The sequence below is a fragment of the Diospyros lotus genome, chromosome 9 (assembly GCF_014633365.1).
Source record: "Diospyros lotus cultivar Yz01 chromosome 9, ASM1463336v1, whole genome shotgun sequence".
NCBI classification, from domain to species: domain Eukaryota; kingdom Viridiplantae; phylum Streptophyta; class Magnoliopsida; order Ericales; family Ebenaceae; genus Diospyros; species Diospyros lotus.
Window position 1 is genome coordinate 29,208,816 of NC_068346.1, and position 22,408 is coordinate 29,231,223.

A 22,408-nucleotide genomic window follows, 5' to 3' on the forward strand; every position below is an offset into this window, starting at 1 on the left:
CGGCTGCCAACGACTCCTCCGATGGCCAAAATAAGGGCACCCCCTTGAAGCCCTTTGCAAATCGATCCGAATGGCATTGGTTTCAGCCGAAAGGCCACCGGAAAAGCCATCAGAAGGCCAGTTGCATGTCCGACTAGGCGGACCACCTCGCTTTTCCGATCGGGCTTCAAACAGCCCTCAAATGCATGCCAAAATGCTTCAAAACACTCCCAATCCCTTCTCCTTGATGCAAGGATCAAAAACCCCTTAATCACTCTCTCAAAAACATCCGAAAATGCAGTCGATTTGATGCCCCAAAATCCAAAACCCTCGGCCCCTTTTATACCCAAAAACCGGCCAAAATTCGGCTAATCAGCAGCCAAGTCTTGGTCCCCAAGCATCCTACTACCTGATATCACCTCCCCCAGCCATCCCTCGGTCGTCCCATCGCTGGAAACGGCGGCCACGTGCGGTGGCAGTGCGGCGGCCGATTTTCCTTTACGTTCACACCTTGCAATTTTTGCTAAATTGCACTTCAGCCCCCTGATTTCTTCAAATGACTTTTATGCCCTTTTCATGACACCCCTGACCTATCTAACACCATCACTAAGGCCCACAAGTTTAGCATTCTTCATTTGATTCTCGAAACTTCTGAAAAATTACCGTTTTGATCTCCCTTGGGAAAATTTAGAAAATTGCACTTAGGTTCGATCAATCGTTTTGACCTTAAATCCATTCATTTCAACCCGAAATCACTTAAGGATTGTTTTATACATAAAATATAGGTCCTTAACACGCTCCGTTGATTTTTTGGATTTCTCCTACGTCGATTCGGTTTTCTCAACCCAGTCTACAGCTGTACCGAAAACTGTTCCCGATCTAATTTCTTTCATCACTAAAAATCATAATTCGTATCACTCGTCAATACTATACCATTTCCCTTGGTTATCTAGCGTCCGGGGTACTCCCTCGGGCCATTTCGGTCACTTAAGACTGTAACAGTGTGTCCTATAGCTTTATTCTTTTGATAATTCCACTTGTACCCTTCATCAAATATTATTTATAGCCTCAAATCATTCCTGGGTATAACAGGTTCTTTGGAAAAAGTTGAAGGGATTGGTTCGGTTGTGGTATCTAGGGACATAACATTCAAATTTGTATTATATGTTCCTAATTTAGATTGCAACCTACTCTCCATAAATAAAATCACCCAAGAACTTAACTATATATCTAATTTTTCACCTTATGTCTATGAATTTCAAGATTCGAATCTAGGGAGGATGATTGGCAATGCTAGGAGTCATGCTAGGCTCTATCATCTTAAGGTTCAACCAGATTTTGTACGACAATCTCATCTAGGAGTGAGTGAACCTATTTTTTGTCAAACTAATTCTTGTGTGTTTGTTAGTGAGTTGAAAAATAAGAGTGAGAGGTTGGTCATGATGTGGCATTACAAGGTAGGCCACCCAAGTTTTCTGTACTTATCCAAACTTTTTCCAAGTTTATTCAAAAATAAAAGTGTTATTTCTTTTCAATGTGAAATTTGTTAATTTTCAAAACACTCTCACAGTTCATACCCAATTCAACCATACAAATCATCAAAACCTTTTTCTATGATCCACAGTGATTTTTGGGGCCCATCTCAAATCCAAATATCACAGGAGCTCAGTGGTTCATCTCTTTCATAGATGATCACACACGACTCACATGGATTTTTCTCATAAAAAATAAATCAGAAGTTCCTCAAATATTTAAGAATTTCAAAACAATGATCAAAAATCAATTTCAAACTTCCATTCAAATACTTAGAATTGACAATGGAATAGAGTTATTTAATTCTAGTCTTGACTCATACCTATCAGTTGAGGGAATCATACACCAAAGTTCTTGTGTAGATACCCCTCAACAAAATGGGATAGCTGAGAGAAAGAATAGGCACCTTCTAGATATTGCCAAGTCTTTGTTGTTTTCATCTAATGTTCCAAAATGTTTTTAGGGTGAAGTTGTTCTTATAGCAGCATACCTAATCAATCAGCTTCCATCCAAAGTTTTAGATTTCTCCACTCCACATCAGGTATTCTTAAAAAAATTCCCTCAAAGTCGATTGATTTCCTCTCTTCCTCCTAAGATATTTGGGTGTACTGTGTTTGTTCATATCCATCAACAACATCGAACCAAACTTGACTCTCTATCCTCCAAATGTATCTTTGTAGGGTACTCTCCCAATCAAAAGGGTTACAAATGCTTTTGTCCTAACAACCAAAGGTTTTATCACACCATGGATGTCACATTTTTTGAAACAAAACCCTATTACCCTAAAACTAATATTTAGGGGGAGAGTTCTAGTCAAAGTCAATGAGAATATCAATTTTTGTTGGATAGCATAGATTGAACACCACCTAAAATTACACCTTCTCCAAGTGCCCAAATTGAACTTGAACCAGAACTAACTGATTCTTTCAGTCTCGAGTTAAGTGTCTATCACAGAAAAACGGGGAAAACCAAAGGAATCAAAAACTCTAATAGATTTGCCATTATTATCGGCATCTGAACATGAGGTAAAAATCCCTACATCTTACTTACAGACTGTGGAGGAAAATTCTGAAGGTACTAGTTTAAGTGATCAAGATAATTCCAATGAGAACTTACCAGTTGCACTCAAGAAAGGGATGAGATAATGCAGAAGTAAGCCATTGTACCCTATTGGCAACTATGTGAGTTATGAGGGTCTATCTTCATCTTATCAAGCATTCACCAGCAAAATCAATTCTTTCTTCATTCCTAATTCAATCCAAGACGCCATGGCTATCCCAGAATGAAAGAATGCAATTAATGAGGAAGTTAATGCTTTGGTGAAGAATGATACATAGGAAATTATTGATTTGCCTCATGGAAAGAACTTGATCAAGTGCAAATGGATCTTCACGGTAAAAACAAAGGCAAATGGTAGTATTGAGAGATACAAGACTCGGTTGGTAGTTAAGGAGTTTACTCAAACCTATAGCATAGCTTATGAGGAGACCTTTCCTCCAGTTGCAAAACTCAGACACTATTCAGATACTCCTATCTCTTGCAGCAAATATGGATTGACCCCTCCATCAACTAGATGTCAAGGATGCGTTCTTGAATGAGAATCTAGAAGAGTAGGTCTATATGGACATTCCCCAAGGACTACAAAACTCATTAAACATCAACAAAGTATGTCAACTAAAGAAGTCACTTTATGATCTAAAACAATCACCTCGAGCTTGGTTGGAGAGATTTACCACTGTTATGAAGAGTAATGGGTATATACTGGGACAGTTTGATCACACAATGTTTGTAAGAAATTCTTCAGATGGACTAATTTCCATGTTAATTGTCTATGTTGCTAAGAAGTATCCAAGAGTCAAAGAATTTTTGGCTAGAGAGTTTCAAATCAAGGATCTAGGGAGACTCAAACACTTCTTGGTAATGAAAGTGGTTAGGTCTAAGCAGGGTATTACAATTTCTCAAATAAAGTGTGTACTGGATCTTCTTAAAGAAACAAGTATGCTTGAATATAAACTTGCAGAGACACCTATGGACTACACTACCAAATTTGGTTCAAATAAAGACAGTGCTCCTGTAGAGAAGAGAAGATATCAAAGACTTGTAGGAAAGTTGATCTATCTCTTGCATACTAGGCCTAACATAGCATTCTCAGTAAGTGTTGTTAGCCAGTTCATGAACAACCCTACTAAAGAACACATGACAACGGTGTACAAAATCTTGAGATACTTTAAAATGACTCTAGGAAATGAACTGTTATCCAGAAAGAACTCAAGTAGGAAAGTGGAGTTGTATTCTGATGCAGACTTGACAAGCTCAATCTCAGATAGATGACTCATTTCTAAATATTATACCTATGTTTGGGGAAATCTGACAACATGGAAAAGTAAAAAGTAAGTTGTGGTAGCTAAGCGTAGTGCAGAAGAGGAATTCTGATCTATGGCTCACGGTATTTGTGAAGGAATTTGGGTTAAAAGAGGTATTAGCCAAGTTCAAGATACCATCTGAGGGATCAATCCAGCTACTATGTGATAGTCAATCTGCCATCAATATTGCCAAAAATCCAGTTCATCTCAACCGAACAAAACGTGTGGAAATAGATCGACATTTCATTAGAGAAAAAATACAAGGGGATGTAATCAAGCCTATTTACATTCCTTCTAATTTACAGACTATCGATATCCTAACTAAAGCACTTCCAATGGCACATTTTGAAGATCTAAGTTGCAAGCTGTGTATGATAAATATTTACAATCTAGCTTGAGGGGGAGTGTTGGAATTCTTTGATGTAAAGTTTGTTGGATCTATGGGATCGATTATCAATTATCTCACAATCTATGGGATTAATTATAATCAATCTTAACTGTTGGGATTGATTGATTAATGTAATTAAGATTCCTTCTTTTTTCCTTAGTTATAGGGATTTGATTGATTTATTTCTCCTATATATATTGTAATCATGCAGAAGAGAAATAAGATACCAAGTTTTCTCACAATTGCTCAAGAAGTTACATGCTTTACGCATAAAATTTTCTAGTGGAAGGATGATAACATTTGTAGCCTTTCTGAGAAAGGGAGTAACCAAGGAAGATACACCTAAGAGCTCTAGAGTCAAGTTTATCTCGGTGATGTTTGGGAACATAAACAAAGGACACATAGCCAAACACCTTAAGAGGAAGAGGAGTACGCGAACTCATGTCTAGAAAGTAGAAGGATAAACATTGGAAAAAGACCCTGATGGTTTAGAATTTTATAGGGAACACAGTTGATTAAGTATGTTGTTGTTGGGACTACCTCTCCCCATAAATGTCTAGGAACATGATGATGGTGGAGAAGGGCTCTAGCAACATTGAGAAGATGCCTCATCTTCTATTCAGCTACTCCATTTTGTTGAGGAGTATCTATGCATGAAGACTCATGGATAATTCCTTCTTGTTGGAAAAACTAATGCAAGTGATGATGGAAATAATCTCTAGCATTATCAATACAAAATTTCTAGATAAGAGAGCCAAATTTAGTGGAAATCATTTTATGGAAGTAGGGTAGAACAGTACTTAATAGCAACTTTGTCTTTTAAAAGAAAAATCAAAATCATACGAGTACAATCATCTATGAAAGAGATGAACCATCTAGCCTCAAAAGAGTTAGTTATCCTAGATGGTCCCCAAACATTAGAATGAATTAATGAAAAAGGTCTAGAAGATAATTTATTGCTAATGGGATAGGACATTCGATGATGTGTTGAAATTACACACACATCACAATGAAATGTACTTGGATCTAGAGTCCTAAATAAAGGAGGGAACATGGTCTTTAACAAGGCAAAAGAAGAATGACCAGGTCGGTAGTGATGAACCCAGGTGTTAGTAAGGTCTGAAGTAGACTGAGATGAACAACCCACCCTTGGTTATCTCCCTTTACGACAATCACTCTCCTTCCTCAAGTAATATAGCCCATTCTGTTCCTCAGCAACACCAGTCATCTTCCCCATGTCCAATGCCTAAATTCACACATATGAGGAGAAAAAATAACACAATAGTTCAAATCTTTAGTAAGCTGATGAACAGAAACTAGGTTGGTAGATAAATTAGGTACATGAAGCACTTGTTTGATAGGAAGAATAGGGCTAAGATTGACCCTGCCATGTCCTGTGATAGGGATTAAAGTTCCATTGGCTATGGTTATTTGTTTAGAAGTTCCTGGAGGCTTATAAGTTTCAAAAGCATATAGATCAAGGACATATGATCAGTGGCTCCTAAATCTAAAATCCATATGTCATTCCTATCAGTTTTTTAGGTAGAAAAAGAAATAGAATGGAGACAAGTACCTTGTTGAGAAAGAAAATAGGTTCCATCCTAAATCGTCCTCGGGAAATTCTTGAGCTTGTTGATCTCATTTGCATTCAATTGATTAAGATCAAATCCAGTAAAGGATTTTGCCTTATCAATGGGGCCTCCTTCCTCCTGCTTCTTGTTCAAGAGATAAGTCTAGCTCTTTGAGGCTAAACTCTTGAAACCTCCTATCTGACTTAGAACAGGCTCCTTCCCATGTAGTTTAAAACATGTGTCCCAAGTGTGCCTAGGTTTCTTACAATAGGTGCACCATAGCCCTTCATGATTTCAATTTTTTGAATGCACATCAGATTTCCCTGTCTGGGATCTAAATCTTGTTCCCTCTCCTTTATTGGACACCATAGTGGATCCCTCTAAACTAGGTTCATTGAGCATAGCTATTCTCCAGTTCTCTTCACTTCGAACTATGGCAAACACCTCATTAAGAAAAGTTTCTCCCTGCCAAGTATTTAGACCCTAACCTAATCATATTCAATATTGAGGCCTACTAAAAACTCCACAATTCTGTCTCGCTCAAGAATATGATTAAGTGTCGCAGCATCCTCAGTACACACCATTTTGATATCTTGGTAATGATCAAGTTCAAGCCACAATCCATTCATCTTGTTATAGTAATCTGTTACTGTTAAAGGTCCTTGTCTAGTGCTATTTATCTTGGTCATAATTTCAAAAATCACTGAGGCATCTTGAACCTTAGAAGAGATATGCTTGACTGTATCCCAAATATTCCAGCTCTGGCTCGCTGATCAGCCAGAGTTGTTTCTCCAGTTGTCATGGATGGAGCAACCTCAGAAATTTCAGACATATCCACTGGAACAATCGGCTAAACAAGAAGGATAATGATAATTGGGAAGGTATCGTAGGCTCTGATACCATATAGAGAACTGAATAAATTATTCCTTAATTCATATGTACAAATACAAGTCCTCTTATAGAGGAGAGGATTATACAACATAGGAAAGATTACATCACATGAAAATAAGGAAGGATTACATATACACAATTCTACAAAAGTTTCCTAAGTTGGAATTAAGAAAGTATCCTAATCTAGATTTAGAAACTTCTACAAACCATAAGATCATACCAGCATTAATTTCCCTTTCGAATAATAAGCCAACCTTTCTTTCTTCTTCATTTAGTTAATCCTTCGGGAATCAACATTCTGAAAGGCTATAAATTCTTCATGGATAACCTTAAGCCATATACGGTCTAGTAAAGCAGTTGTAACTAAACAAGGTCAAATTTGCCTGGGTCTACTCGTCTTCAGCTACAAATTCTTCACGAAGTCCTTCAGCAATCTCTTTAAGTCACCTGGGTCTGCTCATCTTTAGCTTCGATTCTAGAACGCCTATAAGTTTAACCTCTCGATCACAATCTAAAGTCACCTACCTCCACTTTGCCTTCACACTTTGAACAAGAATTGCCAAAATTCTCAACCGAGAATTGTTGGCCTGTTCCGCCTTTAGAAATCGCAACAGCCGAGGATTGATTGGCACTACTTCAATTCACCTGAATTCAATGCCTCTAATCTGCAACTGAATTGTCGATCAAAGCCGACAATCACAATGGATCAACAACCTCCAAATCTACTAGCGATCGTTGCGGATTCAAGATTGCTCGGACTCTGATTGCGATCATTGTGATTTAACAATCACCCTCAGACTTACTTCCACTTCGTGCCTTCTCACCAAAATCTCAGTTGCAATCGCTGTGATTCAACAATCAGACCTGCATCCACTTCGCGCCTTCCTTACTTGTCGGAATCTCAGTTTGGCAGCTGAGAACCATCGGCTCTGATATCAAATGTCACAATCCTAGGGTTTGGATGGGAAATTGGAAGAAACCAAGGAAGAATTAGACAAGAATGGAGGGAGAACAACAAGAATAGAGAGAGAACAGAGGAGATTGAGAGGGAGAATAGAGAACTAAGAGAGAAATTAGGGAGAACCGATAGAAAGATAGAGAGACAATTTAGATTATCATTCAACAATGCCTAATTCTCAAGGTTACAACCTATTTATAGGCTTTCTAGTTAAAGGTACAAATCAGAAAAGTAGCAAAGTACACAAAGGAAAAAATACATGTAATCTACTATTACTAATATGCCCTTGGGGTCGTGACAAACTAAGACACCATAATTCTCCTAAATCTTCCCAAAAATAGAAGAAGAAATCAAAACAGTGGATGAGTTCAAATTCTCTCAATCCCCTACCTACTTTCTAAATCACACATTGTTCATGTTAACTACCTTTAAAGACAGCTATCTCCAATTTTGCACATCAGTGTCACCTTAGCTCCTCCTCCACGTTTAGGTCTAAAGTTGCTTCAATTACAGAATTCATGAGCAGAATTTTCCAACATATTCACATGGAACGTTGACAACCAGCCATTAACATGTTCACTTTGTTTGACCCAACATGGAAGTGCACAGATAAAAGGCTTAAATAGATGCACTTCTCATAACTACCAAAAAAATAAAATAAAATAGAACTCCCAGAGCCCTGTACCAGAGAGAGAGAGAGAGAGAAGCCATTTGACATCCATAAGCACAGGGAATTGTTCAAATTTGAACATAATGCTATAGGTCCTTACTAATACTTCATCTTCATAGCTTGAAAAGGCCTTTGCAAGATCCAGGATGCTGCTCACTATTGCATTATGAACTTCTTTTTCTCCAGCAAGACAAAGCCTGGGCATGATCAAAGATAAAGAAAAGATTCAAGCAAAATTAAAACTGACTGCCATAAACAAAAATGCAGCAGGCCCCTGACAAAGAAAATGCAATTTATCCATACTTGGATAAGCTGGGAGTGCACATTGACCAAAATTAACCAGTGAACAAACTCACCTGAAAAATTCCAGGAGCAGAGAAACCTCCTGGTCATTTGGGGCTGCAAGAATCTGAACCATGGAATAGAACTTATTGTTACTTCCATAATCAGGAAGGAAATCAATTTATGCATAAAGTCATTCACAATAACATGCTAAAAATAATTTGGACAGCTCAAGAAAAATCAACAAGAACGTATAATGTCCCAACTCAAGAAAAAGAAAAAAAAAATTGCAACTCTTCATCATCTGCTAGAGGAAAGTAGATAAGTTGATTTATCAAAGGAAAATCCAGTCAATAAATTAAAATTCACCTGAGGTGTATATACAAACAAGAAGAACAACGTGAAGAGTCCAAGAATAAATTAGAGAACATTATTGATAGGACTTTAAAGGGTTCAGTAGTGGATGTGAGGAGAATAGGAGATAGGATTGTTGCAGCTAAAGTTGTTCAGGGAGAAGAAACTCTGAATATTATTGATGCATATACACCACAACTTGGGTTATGAGAGGAGATAAAGACAAAATTTTGGGAAGATTTAGAGGGCTTGGTAGAAGAAATGCCTAGAGGAAATGTGTATATAGATATACGTGGAGGTTATGGATTTGGAGAAAGAAATAACGACATAAAGCTATTTTGGATTTTGCCACAGCATGTTCGGTCAACATAGCTAACATTAAGCTTAAAAAATGAGGTGAACACTTTCATCACATATCTAAATAGCTTATCAACTATCAAAATAGCCTACTTTCTTATGAGACAAACGAACCACATATGTTGTAAGCAATGAAAAGTATATCGGGAGAATACCTTACCACTCAACGGCTATGTTACATAGATACCAGATATGCATCCAGAGGTTAAACTTGTCAATTTCACAAATTTTAGGATATCGGAATATGTGTCCAAACATAGGTCACGGTCATGGAGATATGACATATAGAATAATAAATCTTATGACCCTACCCCTATACCTACAAATCTTTAATCTTTTAGTTCTACAAAGATCCATTAATTGATAACTACATATGTGTAAATTTAAACATGAATTCATTTTATATTTAAAATTTAAATTATATTGAATTAATATTTTTTTTAAAAATTTAAAAAGTTACATATATTCTCATCTAAATTATAGAAAGAATATATAATTTTTTTTTATTTTTTTTTTTGGTTTACGCTACTTGCCTTTAAGAGCCCAAAAGAAAAGCCCACTATCTTAACAAAAAAGAAAGCCAACTTTATCAAGAAAATAAGAAAGCCTACCCCCCCCCCCCCCCCCCCCCACTTATTTCTCTCTTATTGCCTTGAGATTAGAATGGCTTCAATTAATGTTTTGAATCTTCAAAACAGTGTAGAGGTGGTAGCGAGAAGCTCACTGAGAAGATGTCACAAACTCACAGGTCAGAAGTAAGCCGAAAGTAGTTACCGAGAACTTTGTCGAACTTGTTTGCCACAAGCAAAGATCTTATTGGGAGCAAGACAATCACAATTTCATCCAACCAGGTATGTTGTTTGCACATCCAGAAGATAAGGCCTTATAGAAGATAATGCCATAAATAAAAAGGGTTGGGTCGCTAAAAATTCATATGGCTGACCCCATATAGTGGAATATGGGCTTGACATGTTGTATTTGTGAGAGTAACCATGTAGGAGGAATCATATGGATTGACGAGCATACTCACATCCAACATATAAGCAACGAGAAATGTTCATAGTTTTATCCTATTTACATGTTGTAGATGTAACAGCCATGTTGTATTCAACAGTACTGTTTTCATTAATTGTACTTGTAATTATCATAGTTTCAAAATGGTTAATCAAATTAAGTTATATAGCATGTATAATTATGGCATATTTTAAGGCTTCTAGGTTGTACAGAACTTGACTTTATGATCACATTATCATAAGATATATGTCTTAATTTTTAAATTTTTGTTACAGTTTTGTTAAGTCATTCGTACTACAAATGTCTAAGCATAATTCAAGCTTCTGTATTTCAAGAAAAATTAAACTTTGGTTGTGATTAATATTTTTTTCTTTTCAAACTATAACTAATCATTACTTCATACCCATTTTTTGAAAATTAGTTACTAGTACATTTGGAATTCTCTCTATTAAAAAATACTAAGTGTAACATATATTCAAAATCATTAAAAAGGGCATCCCCAATGAACAAGCCTCCCTGCTTTACAAGGACCAAGGGAGGATCATATTTGTTCCACAACTTGAACCGGTTAAATTTTTGTCATAAAAGATCAATCTTATTATTGCTACCAAGGCTCACCCTCGAATTATCATATATTTGATCATTATGTAAAATAAATAATTCTTTTTAGAAAATAGATGAAGTCATCAACTAACATTTCAACTTTTTGTTTTCAGATTATTTGTAAACAAATAGGACTATTAAATGGAAGGATCAATTTTCATTTTTCTTTAAATAGAAAATGAAAAATAAACACAAGACTAAAAATGCAAACTATAAAAAATACTTGAAAATTGATGACAATTCCAAAAAGATCCTAAACTTGAGCAACTATATTGTGCATCACAGTAGCCAATAGCAATTAAAACTAAAGAAAACTAATTTCACGCACCATAGATATTATGATGCCCTCCAAGGCTTGGCTGTGTAGGAAAACATCCAAAAAATTCGCTGGTTCACCCCCCGTATCAGGGTCATAATACAAAATCTATCCATGAAAAGCAAGGGTTAGAGAAAAGAAGAAAAAAACAAAACGAAACTGGATCAAAGGATGACAAGCAACAATATTTTAAGTTTCACAAACCAACTTTCATGCACAAATCATTTACAAACAAACTGCAAGTATTTAAATACCATGGAGATGCCCATCTTGCTACTAGCCCTAAACTCTTAACTAAGCTCCACTAAGAGATCAGAACATATGGTATCAACAATTTTCCTCTTCCAACAAAATGACATGGTAGTAAATCAAAGCGTGTAGAGAAAATAAAATCTAATACCAGCTAGCACTCACATGTTAAAAGACACATTATGGCTCAACAAAAGAAAGTAGCAAACTGACGATGAGTATAACAAACTAATCATCAATCAGACTAGCAAGTTCTCCAAAAGTTTGAAAGAATGAATCCTACCTTGGAAAAGTTCATAATGAAAATAATGAAGAGCTCAATAAGCATAATGATTGCAGTTGCAGCATTAGAAGAAAAAAGGACAAAAGATACAGACTGGGAGGCAACACAAGTCAGCCTATGGCTAGAATCTAATGACAGAACCCACAAGTCAGATCAGCATAGATTACATGGATGGTGTGTCATGACCCAAGATTCCGTAGAAGGTCATTATAGTAATAGACTTAGCAAGTTGTTAGGAGATATTTTGTAATGCTGTTACAGCACATGGATGCTGTTATTTTGTTAGATGAAGCCTATATAAAGACCCCATTGTAAGAGGAGAAGATATGATTAAAATGATAAATGAAAACTGATTCACCACCGAGGCCTGTCCCTTTCAAATGGGGGAATGTCCATCCTTGGTCTTGATACCGTGAAGTGATTCCCTCCCACTCCACGGTTTGAATTGTGTTGATCAGCCTCCACTCCTTCTTCAGTCTCCCCTTGACCGTTATACCTCCGTCTCTCCCTTGGTGTCATTAAGATTGGCGCTGATGACACTCTAGGAGGAAAATCCGTGGGTAGGATGGCATGCGGTTGTTGAGCAAAGAGGCTCAAAGCAGCACTCAATTGATGGTTAAGTTGTTAGTTGAGTCCCGCAACCTCCTCCCGCAGCCCATTCACTACTCAATCCACCGTTCAATCCTAATTGGTAGCATATTTTGATCGACTCCGATTAATCTCTTCCTACGTGTTCCTAATGCCCAACTCCAATAGATCCAGACAGTCCTCCACCTGCTCTCGATACTGTCGCATTCCCCCCTCCATGGCATCCAATCTGGATTCCGTTTGTTTCGCCCTAGTTCTGTCTGCCATCCTCAACGCTCAAGTCATTGGCTCTGATACCAATTGTCAGATTCTCGATCTAACTAGAGGCCTTCCCATAATTTGGAGAAGACAGAGTAGGTGGGAAAGAAGGAAACGAGAAAAGAGGGAGGGAAAAATAGAGAAATGAAGAAAGAGAGAGAGATAGAATTTGAGAGAAAATGAAGGAAAAGATCAATGTAGTATTCTCACATGATCCCCATCCTCGTGGCAATCTTCTTATTTATATGGGAGGCGGTTAGTACATCTTCTAGAACAGCCAAGTGGCCATGTGCACTTAGCTTTAATTCTCTACATCCAATAGTCCATACAACCGAGTAACTACCTCAACTAACCGAATGACTAATTACAATATTACCCCCTTGGCTGTGACATCGGCTTTTTTTGTGGAGAGATTAAGCAAGTAAAGGAACATATTAAGGAGGCCCTAAATAATCTTGAGAAGAACTACCAGTATGTTATGGAGATTATTGAAGCAAGGGTAAAAGATAAGCTAGATTTTCCATTGCATTTTGTAGCTTACCTTTTGAATCCCTATTACTTTTTCAAGGATATAGATATACAACTTGATCAACTAAGTGATGGATGGGTTTTTTAACTGTGTAGAGATATTTTATGTGTTTCCATATTGTACTTGTTGGTTTCACCATGTCAACTAAGTGATGGAACACAACTATATCAATTATCTTCATTTACCACCATCTCATGAAACTTCTCCATATGAAGATGGTGTTGAAACTTCATTTCATCATTACTCCGCCAAAAGATGTTATCCACTGCCGGTCCCAAGCCCGGATAAAGGAGGAGGGTTGCGTTAGGTAGCCGACAGCTAGCGTAAAACCTAGTCGGATCCAAATATGAATTCTAGACAAACTATCTATTGGGATGTAACCCACATAAAAGTCTAGAATTCATGTAGCCAACTCCACATAATAGGATAACGGCTGGATATGTTGTTGTTGTTGGATATACAACTTGATCATGAAGTGATGGATGAGTTTTTTAACTATGTGGAGATGTTTTATGATAGTGAATTATAAGGTCATGTTATAAATGCTAAGTTGCCAGAGTATACTCGTAAAGAGGGAGCTTTTGGAAAACTGTGGGCAACTCAAGGGTGTGCAAAAAATGATGACAATTATAACCCAAGTATAATTTTTTTTTAATTCTTTCTATTGTGTATTAGTGTATAAATTTATTTACTTTATAATTGTTTGACCTATGTAGTTACATGGTGGATGACTTATGGAAATCAAACTCCAAACTTGTAACGAATGGTGAGAAGGATCCTCTCGTTAACCACTAGTTCATCTGGTTGTGAAAGAAATTGGAGCACTTTTGAAGGGGTTAGTGTATATTTTAAAACATTTTTAATATTTTAATTTCATTATCTCTATGAATTATATTTATTTAATATCAATTAGTTATCCTTATCCACTTATCATTTATATTGATATTGTTTTTATTTTATTTATGTAGATACATACGAAGAAAAGAAATAGACTAGACGTCCAATTTAATGCGAAATTGATGAACAAGCAAAAAAAGGGAGAAGGAATGGAATGTTGATGTGCTACTTGCTAGTGATGGTAGTAATGCACAAGGATGGAGAAGATGATAAAGAAGTTGAGCCTAATACGGGGCTTACTTGAAAAGTGGTTGGTGAAGCATCCGAAATAGACAAGATGCTTCAATCTCGAAGAAGTTCTAGGGTTAGAGAGCTTCACGAAGATGATTTTTAATCAGAAGAAGAAGATGAGCAAGAAATCAATGAATTTGATTTTGAGTCCGATGAAGATCGTGTGTTGGAAGAATATAGAGAGGAAGAAGTCCAATTAGATAGTTAGATTCTTCGAATATGGTTTATGTTGCATTATTGTTGCTTCTGCCTTCTTGAACCTAGAACTAATCCAACAATTTGTTTTCTCATGCTTAATTTCATTATTTCACTTATCTTTCCAACTTTAATTTATTTGACAATAACATCAAATTACATCAAAAAATTATTAAAAAAAACAGCAATTTTCCTAGTCCCCACCTAAGCGGCCTAGGCGTTAGGCCCTAGTCTGGTGCCTGACTAGCGCCTAGCACATTTTAGAACACTACCCCCTAAAGCCACTACAAGAGATGGGATTATGTCGCATGCTCAGGATTTACCGACAATGGATGATCAGGCAAAATTTCAACTGGAGGTCCAGGTAAGGGGCAATTACGTTGCTCATCCTCATATCCCTATGCCTAGGTTAGAGATCCCGATCTTTGAAGGGGACAAGCCTTGATGGTGGATTCGTCCACCGCTATCAGGTGGCTAAGAACTAGAGGGTGAATTTGGTGACAGCATATCTTAATGATATAGCTAACGCCTTGTTCCAAGGATGGAGTCAGATGAGGAATGTATGCAGGTGGAAGGAGTTTGCTGTTTGCGGAGGATTTTTGTGAGCGATTTGGAGAAAGATCCATGGTAGATGTTATTGAAGAATTTAATAAACTGAAACAAGGTTTTGTAATGGAGTATCAAGTGTGGTTTGAGTAATTGAAATCACTCATGCTAAATTCCCATCCAACACTGATTGACAATTATTTTGTATCGAGTTTCATTAGCGGGTTGAATGAGGGATTACGGCCTATGGGGAAGATGATGCACCCTATTACTGTAAAACAAGCTACAGAGAAGGCTAGGTTGCAAGAGCTGGCACTAGAGGCTATATTTAGGAAACACAAGCTGCAGCTGAAAGCATATCCTGTGAGCAGCCAGTCGATTTGAGGTAGTTTAGAAGCTGCCAACCCCATAGTTCAGAGAGGGACCTTAATTCTTAAGGCCCTTACCAAGTCCAGCCCCGGTTAAACCCCTATCAATGGAGCAGAAAAGGCAGCTAGGGCTATGCTTTAGGTGTGGGGAAAAATACAGCCCCGGTCATCAATGTAAGAAGCAGCTGTTGCAAATGGAGGGGTTAGAAGAAGAAGTGGAAGGAGAAGAAGAAGTTGCTGGCGAAATAGAAAATGTAAAGTAAGGAACAGCAGGGGAGGAAGATGGAGAAATCTCCCTGCATGCCTTGCAAGGCTGTCCATTGGGGAAGATAATTAAGGTAAAGGGGAATTACGGGAAGAGGAGATAGATGATTTTGATGAACAGTGGCAGCACCCACAGCTTCTTGGATGAAGCCACTGCCATGGAACTGCAATGTCCCACATTGGCCACATTCCCCTTATCAGTTACAGTAGCCAATGGCAGCAAGATGATCAGTAGATATAAGTGTCAAAACTTTCAATGGAAGATGCAAGGGTGGGAGTTCACAGCAGACCTCAGAATACTGAAATTGGGAGGGTGTGATATAGTCCTCGGGGTGGACTGGATAAAAATGGTCAACACTCTAGTGTTTGATTTCAACAAACTAGAGGTAACATTTGAAATGGAGGGGAAGAAATTGACCCTGACAGGGAGCTTAGAGACTGGAGAATGTAAATTAATTACAGGTAAGAAGATGCAGAAAATGCTCCAGCAAGAGGGCGCTTCAGGGGCTCAATTGTACTCTATATATGCTGTTGAGTTGGAGGGTGACAGCAAGGAAAAAGTAGAGGCTGGTGAACATCTTATACCTGCAGCTGGTTCTACTTTACACTCTTACAGAGGTATATTCTCAGGACCCTTTGCATTTACTCTTGATTGAATTTGAGGATATATATGCTAAGCCCACCACCTTACCCCCTAACCGATTTTTTGATCACTCTATTCACCTAAAGCCAAATTCTGAACCTCTAAACATTAGGTCTTACAGGTATCCACCTACTCAAAAAGCTGAGATAGAAAAGTTAGTCAAAGAAATGTTAACCAAATCAATTATCCAGCCGAGCCAAAGCCCCTTTGCTTCTCCTGTTTTACTAGTTAAGAAAAAGAATGGAACTTGGCGTTTTTGTGTGGATTACGGTCAGTTGAATGCCATCACCATAAAGAACAAATTCCCAATTCCCACCATTGAGGACCTTCTTGATGAACTAACTTCAGCCACTGTTTTCTCAAAACTAGACCTAAGGGCAGAGTATCACCAAATTAGGATGAACCCTATTGATATTTCCAAAACAGCTTTCAGAACTCACTAAGGGCTTTATGAATTCACTATCATGCCCTTTGGTTTGACCAACACTCCTGCAACTTTCCAATCTCTAATGAACCATATATTCAGCCCCTACTTGAGGAAATTCATCCTTCTTTTTCGATGATATCCTCATTTACAGCCCTGCATTTGAACAACATCCTGACCATTTGAGGACAGCATTTAAAATCATTAGATCCAATCAATTGTATGTAAAGTTATCCCAAGTGTACTTTTGCTAAGAAACAGGTGGAATATCTCGGCCACATTATATCAGGGGAGGGAGTGCAAACTGATCCTAAAAAGATTGCTGCCATGGTTGATTGGCCAAGGCCAAAGACTGTGAAGGAGTTTCTAAGCCTTACAGGCTATTATAGAAGGTTCATCCAAAATTATGGAATCTGAGTTGCTTAAGGAGGACAGCTTCCAATGGAAACCGAGTGCTGAGGAAGCATTGAAAGGAGCCATGACTAGGACACCTGTATTGGCCTTACCTGATTTCTCAATGCCATTTATCCTTGGCGTACATTAGTAAAGCTTTAGCCCCAAAGCATCTGGGACTAAGCATATACGGTAAGGAGCTGATAGCAATATTGTTAGCAGTGGATAAGTGGAGGCATTACTTGGAAGGGAATCAGTTTGTGATAAGAACAGATCATGAGAGCCTTAAATTTTTGTTACAGCAATGATTACAAACACAGCTGCAGAAAAAAAGGAGTCACAAATTGTTGGGGTTGGATTACGTGATTCAATATAGGAAAGGTAAGGAGAATGTAGTGGCAGATGCTTTATCAAGAAGGGAAGAAACAGGCAGCTGTCAAGCCATTTCTGCTATAGTCCCTGATTGGGTAAGGGAGATTTCAGCTAGCTATGAAAAATCAGAATGGGCTAAGACCCTTGTGTCACAGCTAGCCATTCAGCCCGCAAGTAAACCAGGGTACTCTCTTTCAGCAGGATTACTGAGATTTGAAGGGAGGTTGGCAGTAGGGGATGATGACCAGTCGAAGGAGCAGATCTTGCAGTCCTTGCACACCTGTCCCTTGGGGGGACATTTGGGGTTAAGGGTCACCTATCACAAGGTGAAGCAATTGTTTTTTTGGCAAGGACTTAAGAAGGATGTGACTGCCTTTGTCTTGGCCAGTGCAGTATGCCAATGCCGCAAGCATGATCAGGCTGCCTATCCTAATCTACTACAGCCATTAGCCATTCCGAGGCAGGCCTGGGAACAAATCTCCATGGATTCAGTGGAAGGATTGCCCAAGTCCGAAGGGAGGGATGCTATTTTGGTGGTGGATAGATTGACTAAATTTACACACTTCTTGAGTCTGGCCCACCCTTTTACAGCTCAAGAAGTGGCACGTCTATTGCTGGATTCTGTTGTTAAAATCCACGGGCTTCCACTATCCATAGTTTCAGATAGGGACAAGATCTTCACCAGCACCTTTTGGCATGAGTTGTTCCAGAATTTAGGGGTGAAGCTACACATGTCAACAGCCTATTACTCTCAAACTGATGGACAGACAAAGAGGGTCAATCGGTGCATGGAAAACTACCTCCGGTGCATTGTTTTTCCAAGCCTAAGAGCTGGAACAAGTGGTTGTCCCTTGCTCAATGGTGGCATAACTCGAGCTTCCACAGTTCACTCAAGAGAGCTCCCTTTGAAGCCTTATTTGGGTACAAACCCCCACTGCTACCTGCTGTAATACAATCTCCTAATACTGAAGAGGCGGTGGACTATTATTTGTAGCAGCAGCAAGAGGTGTTGCAAGTGATAAAAAAACGAGTTGGCAGTGGCACAAAATCAGATGAAACAAATTGCCAACAGGAGGAGAAGTGAGAGGATGTTTGAGGTAGGAGACATGGTGTATTTAAGGGTGAAGGGTGAAGCGATTTCAGCAGCATGCATTCTCACCTTTCCCTGCATCTAAGTTGATCCCTAAGTACTTTGGGCCTTTTCTAGTAGAGGCTAAGGTGGGAAAGGTGGCCTACCGTCTGAAGCTACCCCCAAATGTGCAGATTCACCCAGTTTTTCATGTTTTTTTGCTAAAGAGATCTGTTGGCCCTACGGATATCACCAGTCCTGATTTACCCCCACCAGCTGAGGACTTGGCGGAAGATGTTGAACCATTGGCAGTGCTGGAAAAGAGAGTTATCAACCAAAGATCAGTGCCTCTAACACAAGTCCTTGTGCAGTGGTCTCACTTGCATCCTGACCATACCACTTGGGAGTATCTTCCTGATCTACTTAAACAGCTCCCTAGGGTAGTTCAGCTGTTGTGATTTCTTGGGGACAAGAAATCTTTTAAGAGGGGGGAATTGTCACAACCCTAAGGACAATAGAGGGGTAATGTTGTAATTGAGCTACTTATATTGTTTGTAATTCTGTTAGGTGTACATGGCTGCTGCTATATTCTTTTGTGCTTCAATAACTGAAGAGCAGCGCGCCTATGCCTATAAAAGGCCACTTGTTCATGGGGATTCATTGTGAATGATATTGAATCTTTTCCCTCTACTTTTCTGTTCCCTCCCTCTCTCTCGAACCCTCTGTTCTTCCCCAATTCTTGTTGTTCTCCCTATTCAATCTAACTCTCCCTCCATTTTCTCTCTAATTCTCAAGTTCTACTCAAATTAGCCACTGTCAGATCTTAGGATCTGACAAAAGTATAGGGTCTACTATCCCTCCACATAACGGCATGAAACAAAAGATTCCACCAACACAGCTATAAGTTTATCTTTATATACAAACTTCCCAGGAAATAAAATATCACAATATCATTACTACCAATAAACTCCGCATGGGGAGGTTATCCACTGCTGGTCCCAAGCCCAAATAAAGGAGGAGGGTTGTGTTAGGTAGCCGACAGCCAACGTAAAACTTAGTCGGATCCAAAACATGAACTCTAGACAAATTATGAAAAATTGTTTGGGCGTGGGCGTAACCCTTCATAGCGACGCGCTACACTGCCCCTGTGTAGTGACAAGTGAGCTAGGGCCGCTGCATCGGCGCCCGGATGTAGTGATAAATGAGCAAGGGTTCCCGCATTTGCTTGGACGGATGTGGGTAAAGAAGCTAGTCCAAAATCAAAATCAAAATCAAAATCAAAACCAAAATCAAAACCAAAACCAAAACCAAAATCAAAATCAAAAACAAAATCAAATTCAAAGTCAAGGCCAAAAACAAAATCAAATCCAAAGTCAAGGCCAAAAACAAAATCATAGATTAAGGATTGGGTCATGGAACATAGGAACATTAACAGGCAAAACTATGAAAGTGGTGGATGTGATGATTACGAGAAAAATTAATATTATGTGCCTTCAAGAGACGAGATGGGTAGGGAAAAAAGCAAAAACTTTATCAGAAACTGGATATAAAATATGGTACACAGGAACTGATCGAGCGAAAAATGGAGTGGGGATTATTATGGATAAAAGCTTAATAGATGAGGTAGTGGATGTAAAGAGAATAGGGGATAGGATTATTATGGTGAAGATTAGTCTAGGAAGAATGACTATGAATATCTTTAGTACATATGCACCACAAGCGGGGTTAGGTGATGAGATAAAAGCAAAATTCTGGGAGGACCTAGAGGGACTCATACAAATGATACCAAGAGGAGAGAAAGTGATTATAGGAGGTGACTTAAATGGGCATGTGGGTAGAGACGGAAACGGATATAGAGAGGTACACGGAGGGTATGGATTCGGGGAAATTAATAATGAGGGTAAATCTATCCTAGATTTTGCTATGGCATATGGACTCATTATAACCAATACTAGGTTCAAAAAACGGGACGAACACTTAGTCACATATAAAAATATCACCTCAAGCACCCAAATAGATTACTTCCTCATGAGACAAGAGGATCGGTTATGTTGTAAGAATTGTAAGGTGATACCGGGAGAGTATTTGACTACTCAACATAGACTTCTAGTACTTGACGTCCAAGTAAGAAATTGGAAGAGAAAAAATCACATAAAACAAAATCCAAGAATCAAGTGGTGGAATTTAAAAGGGGAGAAACAACTAATCTTCAAAGAAAAATTAAAGGGTAGAAGGGAATGGAATGGAGAAAGACAAACAAACCAAATGTGGAAAGAAATGGCTAATGCTCTGAGAAGCACGGCAAAGGTAGTCCTTGGAGAGACAAATGGTAGAGCCCCTAACCTTAAGGAGTCTTGGTAGTGGAATGAAGAGGTACAATTGAAAATTAAAAATAAGAAAATTTGCTATAAGGCGGTATATCAATGCAACAATGAAGAAAATCAAAAAAATTATAAAGAAGCAAAAAAGGCAGCAAAAAAAACTGTTAGTGAAGCAAGGTCAAAAGCATATGAGAACCTATATAAACGACTTGATACAAAAGATGGAGAAAGGGATATATATAAATTAGCTAAAGCAAGAGAAAGAAAAACACGAGATTTAAATCAAGTGAAATGCATAAAAGATGACAATCAAAATGTTTTAGTAAATGAGGGAACAATTAAGGAGAGATGGAAGGAGTATTTCACAAAATTATTCAATGATGGTGGTGACACAAGAGTTAGGTTGGGACATCTTAGTAACTCCGAAGGGAATGTAAGCTACACATTCTATCGACGCATAAATTCAAATGAAATAAGGCAAGCATTAAAAAAGATGAAAAATCATAAGGCAGTGGGACCAGATAATATACCAATAGAAGCATGGAAATGCATGGGAGAAGAGGGCATCTCCTAGCTAACGCAACTATTTAACGCCATCCTTAAATCAAAAAAGATGCCAGATGAGTGGAGGAAGAGTACTTTGGTTCCTATATACAAGAACAAAGGAGATGTTCAAAACTGTGAAAATTATAGAGGAATTAAGTTAATGAGTCATACCATGAAACTCTGGGAGAGAGTAATAGAGCAGAGGCTCAGAAAGGAAACAAAGGTGTCAAAAAATCAGTTTGGTTTCATGCTTGGTAGGTCAACAATGGAAGCTATATATTTACTGAGGCGTCTAATGGAAAGGTATCGAGATTATCAGAAGAACCTACATATGGTGTTTATAGATCTAGAAAAGGCCTATGATAGGGTCCCTAGAGAAGTATTATGGAGGGTTTTAGAGAAGAAATGAGTCAAAATAGCCTATATACAAGCCCTTAAGGACATGTATCATGGTGTAGAGACAAAGGTCAGAACATGCGGAGGGGATACTGAACAATTTACAACTACAATAGGACTGCATCAAGGTTCTGCACTAAGTCCATACTTATTTGCCCTAGTAATGGATGAACTCACTAAAGATATTCAGACAGATGTGCCATGGTGTATACTATTTGCAGACGACATAGTGTTGGTGGATGAAACAAAAGAAGGAGTGAACACTAAACTTGAGTTGTGGAGAAACAATTTAGAATCTAAGGGATTTAAATTAAGTAGAAAGAAAACAAAATATATGGAATGCAAATTTAGTAAAAATGCAAGAGTGGATGATGTTATAATAAAATTAGAAGACCAAATCTTACAAAGAAAAGACCATTTTCGATATTTGGGATCAGTGATTCAAAAAGATGGAGAAATCCATGAGGATGTCACACATAGAATTAAGGCAGGTTGGCTAAAATGGAGAAATGCATCGGGGGTGTTATGTGATGGTAAAATCCCATTAAAATTGAAAG

At 38.2% G+C, this 22,408-nt stretch overlaps 1 protein-coding gene across 3 annotated transcripts in view; it reads right to left on the reverse strand.

The window, feature by feature from the left end:
- Positions 1 to 22,408, reverse strand: part of LOC127809775 (uncharacterized) — a 90,109-nt gene that overhangs the window by 64,694 nt on the left and 3,007 nt on the right. For all 3 annotated transcript variants that reach the window (XM_052348839.1, XM_052348838.1, XM_052348840.1), the window contains 3 exons: positions 11,292 to 11,387; positions 8,710 to 8,762; positions 8,454 to 8,550 (listed from right to left, as the gene is read on the reverse strand). In XM_052348839.1, the coding sequence (XP_052204799.1) occupies positions 8,454 to 8,550; positions 8,710 to 8,762; positions 11,292 to 11,387 (246 nt within the window). The remainder of the gene's footprint in view (positions 1 to 8,453; positions 8,551 to 8,709; positions 8,763 to 11,291; positions 11,388 to 22,408) is intronic.